Source organism: Canis lupus, chromosome 17 (assembly GCF_011100685.1).
Source record: "Canis lupus familiaris isolate Mischka breed German Shepherd chromosome 17, alternate assembly UU_Cfam_GSD_1.0, whole genome shotgun sequence".
NCBI classification, from domain to species: Eukaryota; Metazoa; Chordata; class Mammalia; order Carnivora; family Canidae; genus Canis; species Canis lupus.
The window spans coordinates 63,573,337-63,583,907 of NC_049238.1; the positions used below are offsets into that span (position 1 = coordinate 63,573,337).

At 52.9% G+C, this 10,571-nt stretch overlaps 1 protein-coding gene across 1 annotated transcript; it reads right to left on the reverse strand.

Moving 5' to 3' along the window:
* Window positions 1-2,173: 2,173 nt before the first annotated feature.
* TAFA3 (TAFA chemokine like family member 3) lies at window positions 2,174-6,487 on the reverse strand. The gene is made up of 4 exons (XM_038562422.1): window positions 6,410-6,487; window positions 4,350-4,416; window positions 3,440-3,599; window positions 2,174-2,624 (listed from the first exon to the last, which is right to left on the reverse strand). The coding sequence occupies exons 1-4, from the start codon at window positions 6,485-6,487 to the stop codon at window positions 2,408-2,410; spliced, it is 522 nt and encodes a 173-aa protein (XP_038418350.1). The 3' UTR covers window positions 2,174-2,407.
* Window positions 6,488-10,571: the final 4,084 nt, after the last annotated feature.

The window sequence follows — 10,571 nt, forward strand, 5'->3', positions numbered from 1 at the left end:
TCAGGCATAGACCCTTAGAAAATATACAAACATCTGTGCTCCACTAAACTCTGGATGTGCAGCTTGCTCCCAAGAGAGTTCTCTGGGCTCACTATCCAGGCCAGCAAGCTGACCATAGCCACTGGCCTTCAGATCATTTTTTAGGCCTGAGTCCCTCTGTACCTCACTGTCCCACTGATTCAAGTCAAGCTCTTGGCATTCTTTTCTGCAATTCTGCTAAGGAGGGTATAGTAAGAAAGAATCAACACCTAGACCTTCCCCTTGGCTGGGGGAAGGAGGAGTGGCAGCCCTCTCCAGACAGATCTTCACTACCACCTGTTTTTCTGTTTGAACTCTCTTCTACAGTCTGGACGTGAGTAATGAACTATTGATCACCCCACTTACCAATCTGCAAGAATAGTCTACCATCTTGATTTAGAATATGGGAGTAACCATTTGCTTCAACGTGGATGGAACTGGAGGGTATGATGCTGAGTGAAGTAAGTCAGTCGGAGAAGGACAAACATTATATGTTCTCATTCATTTGGGGAATATAAATAATAGTGAAAGGGAATATAAGGGAAGGGAGAAGAAATGTGTGGGAAATATCAGAAAGGGAGACAGAACGTAAAGACTGCTAACTCTGGGAAACGAACTAGGGGTGGTAGAAGGGGAGGAGGGCGGGGGGTGGGAGTGAATGGGTGACGGGCACTGGGTGTTATTCTGTATGTTAGTAAATTGAACACCAATAAAAAATAAATAAATAAATAAATAAAATAGAATATGGGAGTAGTTAAGAATAGTTGATATCTATCTTTCTTTTCCTGAGCTTTGGGGCCTCTGCCCAAATTTTGGGAAAAGTCCCATTTAACATACTATTACCTATATAAAGAGCCTAGCGCTGTGCTTGACACAGGTAGATATTCAGTAATAGAGGTAATAGTGGATTGCCAAACATGTGGATTAATCTGGCCTTTGAAATGGTTGGAATCCTCTCTCCCTAAGCCAGACTGAAAAGGAGTTTGTACCCTCATGTAAGGCATTATGTCTACATGTTTATTCCTAATAGAATGTTTGCAGCCATTGGAGCCCAGTAGCTTCTGTGCCCATGCACACACCCAGATCCACAACCCACACTCAGTGACAAATCCCAAGTCCAAGGAAGTTGGGAACCAGCTAAGCTGTTCACACTGGGGGAAGAGAGAAATAGGCTCTATCCTGTTCTAAAGTCTATCTAAGCCACAGCTAGTGGAGTGGGAGCGTGCAGTCGTGTGCTGAGCCACATGTAGCCAACTGGCCTGACGTACCGGCTGGCATCTGTCTTAATTAGTCAGTCTCTGTGCTAATGTAGTTTTTATACATTGTGACTATCTGCCTTGTTTGTGGGCATGGAGATACTCAAATCCACAGATGCACAGAAACACGAGCACATGTGTATACAGAGTTACATCTTTACTCAAAGGTACACACGCAGTTACTTTCCTTGTGTTTATTTTTAAAAATATTTTATTTATTTATTTGATAGTGATAGAGAGAGCATGAGCTGAGGGAGGAGGAGGGGCAGAGGGAGAGGGAGAGGCAGACTCCCCACTGAGCAGGGAGTTTGATGACACCAGGCCCCATCCCAAGACCCTGGGATCAGGACCTGAGCCAAAGGCAGATGCTTAACCAACTGAGCCACCCAGGCATCCCACTTTCCTGGTGCTTAAAAGTAGGAGTTCCATGAACTTAGAAAATATGAACTGAGCTAATCTGGGGTGTGAGAACATATTAAGCATTCTTCTTCTTCAAGTCTTTTTCTTGGCCTCTTACTCTTTATGTCTTCATCTCCTTGGTGGTTAGGTCTCACCAGTGGCACTGGAAAGGATTAAAGGGGACACAGGCACAGCCTCCAAGAAATCCCAAACCTAGAAATACAGCATAGAGTTATCATTTTCCAAACACTAGGTCTGCTGGTAAATGTTTTAGGCCTTGTGGGCTATATGGTCTCTTTGCAATGACTCAGCTGTTGTCTCAGCAGGGAAGTAGCATAGATAATAACAAATGAGTACAGTTACGTTCCAATAAAACTTTATTTGCAAAAACAGTCAGTGGGCCAGATTCAGCCCCTGGGCCTTTTTGCAGACCCTCACGCTAGAATCTAAAGAAGCCAGAAGCCATCAAAACTGGCTTCACAGGTCTTCCAAATGTCGATGGGGGGCTACATTCAATCTCCTCCACAAAGGACAAAAAAATCAACTGTTTTGGGTGTGGCATCCAATTTCTTCTAATTATTTTGTGCTATGCTTTGATATTTTGATGTTCTTCTGAATGAGTTTTCTCAATCCCTCCTTTTCATCTTTACTTCTCTCCTTCCCAAACCCCGACGCCCTACCTCCAGCCCCTAGTCAAGACTGTCCAGAGGGTGTGCCCACAGAGCTCACGGATGTCACCCTGGGACACGGGTCTCCTGGGCCCTCCGGGTTCCACCCCACGTGAAGGGGGAAGAGTGGGGCGGGAGGAGGTGGTCATTGCTGAATACCTTGGTGGTTTTTACTCTGTGTCCACTGCTGCAGCTCCATCCTGACAGATCTGGGAGCATCTTACAGTCTTCCCCTGGCAGGCAGGGCTCCATGTGACACCACCACTTCTGCAGGATGATAAGACTGTGGGAGCAGCAGGTGGTGAGGGCAGCATGCGGCCAAGGGTGGCAAGTCCGTGCAGAAGGAAGTGCACGCTTGCACATCGCTGGCTCTGAGCCCTGCGTGTCCCTGTTTTCCCGCATTTGGGGCTGCCCGGGAAGGCAGTCCTCGGCTGATGTGGGGGCACACACCATACCAGGATCAATCCCACTGACCCATACATGTCACCAAAGACAGCACAGGATGAAGGCAGGGGAAGGCCTCCAAGGAACCCTGGGGCTGAGCCGCCACACACTAGCAGAGAGGCACAGCCTTCACCATACCCACTCGGTGTAGGAGAGCGAGCGCACAGGGGTCCACACAGGAGTGTGAAGCAGGCACACGTGTGAGCACAAGTGATAGCCCTGCCATGTGAGTTCAAGCTTGGGAGCATGGGCGGGATCTGGGGCGGGGGTGGGGTGTGTGTGAGTGACAGTGTGTGTCTCTGTCAAGGCCCTAGGAGAAGGAGAGGAAGGTGTGTGTGAGAGGCCTGGGGAGACAGGTGAAGAGGTCACATCTGATGGCGAGTCTGGGAGGGTGGGTGTGAGTGATGGGGTGCATCTGTGGAGCGCTGGGCATGGAATGCCGACAAGGGGGAGGGCAGGCGTGGAACAGGGCCTCTCCTTCTCCGTGAAGTGGGGATGCCCCCATCCACTGTCCTCCCCGCAGAGCTCACCCAGCATGAGACTGACCACGAAAGCCCTGGGATGGTAGGAGATCACATCCGGAGCAGATAGTGCGGTGTTAGATAGGCCTTAGCCCTGTGACAGGGCCTTCCCCACTGGGTCCCCGACTCTCACTCACGCTCACCATCCACGCAGGACGGCTTTGCCCGCGTGGTGCCAGCCACCTGGCCAGAAAAGCGGGGGCATCTGACAGTCTGGGAGTGCTCCTCAACCTGGTTCTGGTTGCAGCAGCGATGAGTGGTGATCACCTCACAGGTGTCCTGCTTCACAAGGACTGAGGAGGCCGGACAAGATCAGAGGCCCGGCCCAGGACCGCAACCCTGCTCCCTCCTACCTGCCCTGCTTATTGGCAGGACCTCTCCCAGCCAAGGGCAAGGGTGTTTCAGAGAGTTGCAGCTGCAGGGGAGGAGGAAACACACGCGAAACCGTCCTGCTCCTTCCACATCCCTGTCTGTCCTCTCTCCCAGTGAGGCCATGGTCATCCGTCTTTGGCAGAGCCTGGCCTTTGGGCAGAAGAAAGGTAGGGTTCTCCACCAGCCCTCACTTCCTCTGGCTTCCTCGGGGTCAGGGTAAGGGCCCTGGGCACTTAACATGGATTATCTGCTTACACAAGCTTTAGCCATCCCAGGAGGAAAATCACAGCAGATTTTCCTGGATGAAAAACAGAGCAGGTGGGGATGCCTGGGTGGTTCAGCGGGTTAAGCCGCTGCTGCCTGCGGTTCAGGTCGTGATCTCCATGTCCTGGGATTGAGCCCAGCATCATCATCAGGCTCCCCACTCAGCGGGGGATCCGCCTCTCCCTTGCCCTCTGTCCCTCTCCCCTGCTTGTGCTTTCTCTTACACTCTATCTCAAATAAATAAATAAAATCTTTAAAAGAAAAAAGAAAAAGAGGAGGCAGGCACCCTAGAATCTGCATTTACTCTGCCTTGAAGATCTGCCCGCTATGGAATGAATAGGGTGCAGTGGTGCCCATGTCTTGGGGATCCCGAGAAACCCTGCCACACACTCTGCCACCCCCCAGACCTGTGGGAGTTGGCGGCTGCAAGGAAGCTGATGCGAGGAGGGTCCACAGCCAGGCCAAGTAAAGCACCTGTTCTGAGAGGTCCTCTCATGCATCCTGTGGACAGAAGCACACAGCCTGGTCACCTCTGAGCAGGAGCTTCTCAGCTCCTGCAGGATGCACACCTCACCCCTAGGCCGCTCTTAGCCTGGCACACACTCCGTATACAATTGCTGTCGTAGGAAAGGGTGCAGGGAGAGTGTCCAGCTGGGAAAAGTATGGACAGCTTTGTGGGGACAGGTCTTGACAGATGGACCAGACATGGTCCCTGGGAGGGCTGTGCCACAGGAGGAACAGTACGGCTTGACTCCCATTTTTTTTCAGCATTTGACCCCAGGTACTTCATGTATATGCTCTTGCAGCCTTCACAACTGTCCTACAAAGTAGGATTACTTGTACCTCTTTGACAGATGAGCAAACTGATACTCTAAAAGCCTGGACACAACCTAAACAAGCATCAGTACAGGTCTGGCTAAATACATTTGTGGAGCATCTGTACGAATGCAGCTACATCCAGGCAGCTGTAAAACAGAATGAGGAAACACTTTATGTACTGAGGCATACAGTGATCTCAACGATAATTCACCGTGGGGTGAGGGGAACCAAAGTGCAGGATGATGCCTATAAAATGCATAAAAGGGAGGGATTATATATGTTGCTTAAATATGCATAAGCTAGCTCTGGAAAATGTACCAAAGAAACCTAGTAATGCTGATTGCCACTAAGGAGAACTGGTTGGCTGAGAGATGGAGGTAGAAGGAAGACTTATCTTTCTCCCTATTGCTTTTTTATGGGGGCGGGGGGGGGGGGGGGAGAGTGCGGGAATTCAACAAATTTAAATTTAAAAAAGAAGAAATGACACCAGGGCTAATAGAAGTCAGATGACTGCACCAGGCCAGGCAGCACGTGGGGGGCCGAGCCTAGAGCCCAGAAGCCTGTCCTATTCCTGCTGCACCACTTTGGCTTCTCCTCTTTTCTCTTCCCCTATCCTTGATGGGCCGGGCTTCCCATTTATCTCCAGAGCTAGAGCCAGAAATGGAGGGGATCCCCGGGAAGCAGAGGCATAGAGCAGCAGGGGGCTGCCGGGGCAGAGAAGTCTGGACCACCCCTCTGCTGCACTGCTGGCCCCCTGGCACATCGCTGGAGCCTCACAGGTGTCAGAACAGTCCTGGGGACTCCAAAGGCCAAACCAAATGCCGGGACCTAGGATAGAGTGCTTGATCTCTGTCACCACCATCACCCTTCCACCATCCCCCACTTCAACTGTCTCCTGGCTCACCTTTTTGGGGATCTTTCAGCTCCTGATCCATTCATCCACAGGCCTCAGACTCACTCCACCTAAACAAGTAGGAAAGATTTTTGGGGGCTTTGCAAGGGACAGAGGGAGCCCATAGCTGTGCAGGAGGTGAGGACGAGCAGTGGCACTGAAGTAGAGCCCAATTCTAAAGCTACTCCTCAAGATTCAGGGCCCCAGGGCAATGTCTCTCCTCTGCCTTGGGAATTTGCAGGGATCCTCAGACTCCAGGACCGCTCGCTCGGGGCAGCTAGTCTGAGAAGAGGAGCCTGGGGGTTCACCTGTCCCCATGGTAGGGAGGTGTCTAGGATCAACTGCTGTCATTTCTCTGGTCTTGGGAGGGAGCTGAAGGCCTGGGAAGGCTCCTGAGCAGGATCTGACACTCTACTGCTCCAAGAAGCCCCTGGAAAATACCTGGAGGTCTTGAATTCTTTTGCCTCCACCTCCTCTCCCCACTGCACCTGCATCCTGGACTCGAGGGCAGCTCTGGGTTAACTCGACCGCCCTCACCCCCATTTCCAATCCAGAGGGTTAGAATGGGGTGCCTCCCAGGCTCTAGCCCCAGGAGCCCCAGCCCACAAGCCTCTCCATTTCTCTCTACAACCTCCCCTCCCTCGGCCTCCACGGGGAGGCGGAGATGACTAGGTAGGAAGGACGATGGGGCCCTGAGGGGCCTATGGAGGAAGTGGTGCCAATACCCTAGAGACAGATGTGTTTCAGCAGCAGGACCTTCCAGGCCTTCTGAATGGGTCTCTTTTCCAAGTACGCATCTCGGAGGAGAGCCCTGTCTCCTTCAGGAACCTTCATTCTGATCATGTCACATACAGCTTTGTCTTCTCCCAGGCAATCCGCATCGCTTTCCTGAGTTGCCGCATCCTCCAACCCAACTCTCCCAGGAACCCCGAGACCCAAAAGACGGGGGATGTGCTTTTGGGCTGAGTCTTCTGGAATGCTATTCCCTCCCTCAGGGATAAGGGGGAGACGGAAGCTTCTGAGGCTTGTTCTGGGTTTCCACACTCCTGCCTCAGTTTCCCAGCCTGTTTTCCCCGACCCCAGATGCAAGGAACGGGGAGGCCGGGTCGCAGCCAGCGCGCGGCGTGGAGCTGAGGACGCGCACCGCTAGGACTTGACGTCCGCCGGCCTCCGCTCGGCCCCCCGCGGCCCGCTCCGCTCCCAGCCAGAGCCCGGAGCCCCGCGCTCCATCCCGCCCGGCGGTGCCCACGGGCCTGAGTCCGGCGCAGAGACTCCGACGGGCGGGCCTCAGGCGGGAGCGGCGGGCTCGGGTGCTGTCGCGTCAGGAGCCCCGGGGCCCTCGCCGAGGTGCGGCGTCCCTGAGCCCCGGGCCTTGGCCAAACCCGCATCACGGTCCCTTCCGGGCCCGCCCCGCCAGCTCCGCAAGGCTCAGCGGGGTCCCCCCGAGGCTCCCGCCCGCAGCCCAGAGCGCGCAGCCGCCGCCGCCTCCGGGCCGCCCGCGCCCCCGCTCCCCGCTCCCCGCGCCCCCGCTCCCCGCGCTCCCCCGCCCGCCGGCCCCGCGCTGCCGCCCCCTCCCGGACCGCTCCCGGCTCCGCGCCCAGCGCTCTGCAGGGCGGGCGGGCACAGACCCGCGCAGCGGCCCCTGGCGGCCGAGGCAAGAAGAGCGCGGGGACCCGCCCCTCCGCGCCCTCACGGCCCCCCCGCCGCGCCTCCCCGCCTCGCCCCTCCCGCGTCCCCCCCTGTCCCGCCGCGCTGTCCGCGGTCCCGTCCGGGTGAACCTCTCCCTGGTGCGGGCCGGGGTAACCCAAAGACATCCCTCTCAAAACTCCCCGTCTCGGGGATCCCTGGTGGCTCAGCGGTTTAGCGCCTGCCTTTGGCCCAGGGCACGATCCTGGGGTCCCGGAATCGACAGGCTCCTGGCTTGGAGCCTGCATCCCCCTCCTCCTCTGTCTCTGCCTCTCTCTCTCTCATAAATAAATAAATAAATAAATAAATAAATAAATAAATAAATAATAAATCTTAAACAACAACAACAAAACTCCCCGTCTCGTGGCTTCCAGGGTGGGAGCGGGCTTGTGTATGAGGGGGAATGACCAAGACCCCAAGGGGTTTTGAGTCTTGAAGATTCTAGAATTGCACTATCCAGTAGGATAGCCACTAATCATATGTGGTTATTTAAACATAAATTAAATAAAATCTGGGGTGGCTCAGGTCATGATCCCAGGGTCCTGGGAGTCCTGGGATGGAGCCCGGCGTCAGGTTGCCTCTCTGTAAAGGGGGTCTGCTACTCTCTCTCCCTCTGCTCCTGTGCTCTCTCAAATAAATAAATACAATCTTTCAAAAAATTAATCAATTAAATTAAAATCTAAAGGTTGTTTCGTATTTGCACTTGCCACATTTCTAATGCTCCTCAATAGCCACACGGAGCTACGGACTACTGTATTGAAAAGACATAGAACATTCCCATCGTCATACAAAATTATATCAGACAATGCACTTCTAGATTCACTTCTAGATGTGAAAATGTTAAAATCCAGGAGGAAAGAGCAAAGAATCTCTGCCCTAGGAGTGGTGTCACCAGGGGCAGGAAGGACTAGAGGAAGTATGAGGGTAAAGGCCAAAGCAGGCAGGAGGACCCCCGATAGGCTGATGACTGGTCCCTGTGGATGATGGCTATGAACCCACCCAACCTGAGAACCAAACTTGAGACCCAGTATCTTCATTATATGAGTTGCAATATAATTGCAATTTTATAATTTTTACAGGGTAAGATTTTGGAAGTGGAAGCATTAGAAAAATGGGAGAGAGAGATGGCCTGTGAATTTGTCTCTCAGGAGGAAGGACATTCCTCTTAGTTAAGAGGGCTTTGGGATTGGAGAAGTGGGGTGGGTAGAGGTAAGGGTGAAAAGTCTGCTTCTGAACTCTGAGCCACTGAATGTGGCCTAGGTTAAAGGGGTCTGTTCTGACCCCTCCCTGGCTAAGGCCACACACACCCCTGTCAGGGTCAGGCACAGAGCAGTCTCAGTTCTCAGCAGAGAAGACTATCTCCCAAGTCTGACTTCCTACCACACCCCCTTTTCCTTCCCACTTTCTGCTACCTCAGGGATAAGTAAAGTGATGATTTTCTTACCAGATTCTGGAGCAGTCAGAGGATGGAGGAGGTGTGATGATGCCAGGAATCAGAGGTATGATGTTCAGAGACAGGAGAGCCTTAGGATTTAGGTAGGGGGGCAATGTTCCGGAGCTCAAGGGCACCAATGACATTCCCCCTGGCCACCTGGTGCTGGATCTAGGGTTCTCTATGTCCTGGTTCTGTGGCTTATTTGCAGCCACACCATGGTGGGTGCTGTGAAGAGCAAGTATTAAGGAGCAAGGTGACACAGAGAAGTGGCAAGCCAACTGCCCCAGAAACACTGAATAATAATAGCCAGGATGTTATATTTTTTCATCAGTCTTTGCTTGCTGCTGTTGTTTATGCCATTTATCTGAAAGCTGATTCCAGTTTTTCACAAATAAGAAAGAAATACCCATAGCAGCAGCATGTTCTTTACTTCCATTTGCCTTTGCCACTCTACATGATTTGCGTCTGATTTTACTTTTCTTGTTACTTCTATTTTTCTGGCTGTCTCTGCCGAGAGTGTAGGTATAATTACAGCAAATTTAAAGACCCGAATGACCATTATGAGATTTTTTTAAAAATATTTTATTTGTTTATTCATGAGAGACACAGAGAAAGAGGCAGAGACACAGGCAGAGGGAGAAGCAGACTTCCCGCAGGGAGCCCCATGCAGGACCCCACATCACATCCTGAGCCAAAGGCAGACACTGAACTGCTGAGCCGCCCAGGTGTCCCACCATTATGAGATTTTTATTTGGAAACTGCTAGGAAAGCTACCCCTTCTGTGGGCATACTTTAGCTCAGGAACAAAAGGGTTATGTTCAGGAAGCATTCTGCCCACAGAGCCCAGAGACAGAGTCCCGACCATGGACTCCATGCCAGTGATTCTTGAGGGCTACCCCGACTTGCTTTAAGGCCACAGGGCCTTGTCTGTATTTGGACAGTGCATGGGGTAGGAGATGTCTCTGGAGATCTACTGATCAATTCTCTCATCAGGGCTCTTGGGCATTCAGTGAGGACCACGTTTCCCTTACACGCAGGCGCTTAGTCTGGTCTCTGCCTCCCCCTGGCGGTGCCCTACAGGTCTTTGTTCAGCCTCTGCCTGAAGAGGAGGAGGAGAAAGGTGGAAGAAGTAGAACCCCACCCCCACCCCCACCCCCACCCCCAGGCCTCTCTCTGCCATTCACCTCCCTTTTTTTTTTTTTTTAAAGATTTTATTTATTTATTTATGAGAGACACAGAATGAGAGAGAGGCAGAGACACAGGCCAGAGGGAGAAGCAGGCTCCATGCAGGGAGCCCTGATGTGGGACTCGATCCCGGATCTCCAGGATCAGGCCCTGGGCTGAAGGCGGTGCTAAACCTCTGAGCCACCGGGGCTGCCCCATTCACCTCCCTTTAACCCTTTCTCCACGATCCCGACAAATCAGCTTTGTTCATCACAACCGAGTTCGGGCGTCCGGGGACTGGCACAGATGTGAGTCTCTCATCGACTGTGCGACCTCTTGAGGCAAGTCCTGTAAAATGACAGACGCGTGATGGGTGAAAAGAACCTAATAAAACCCAGCTTGAAGGGCTGCTGTTTGATATAAAATGGTCCACTATATGGCAAGTGCTTTGTAGCGGCCCCACTATCCGGTAAGTCGTTGCTGTGGTCAGAGGAGGTCTAAAGGTGGGGGGCACTTGGGTGCTGAGAAGGAAGGTGGAGTCGGCGGCAACCGCCCTCGCAGGCCTGGAGGTGGCCGTCAGGGGCCCAGCGCCGTCGGGAGCCCGGGGAACCCCCCAGCTCTGATTGCGGACGG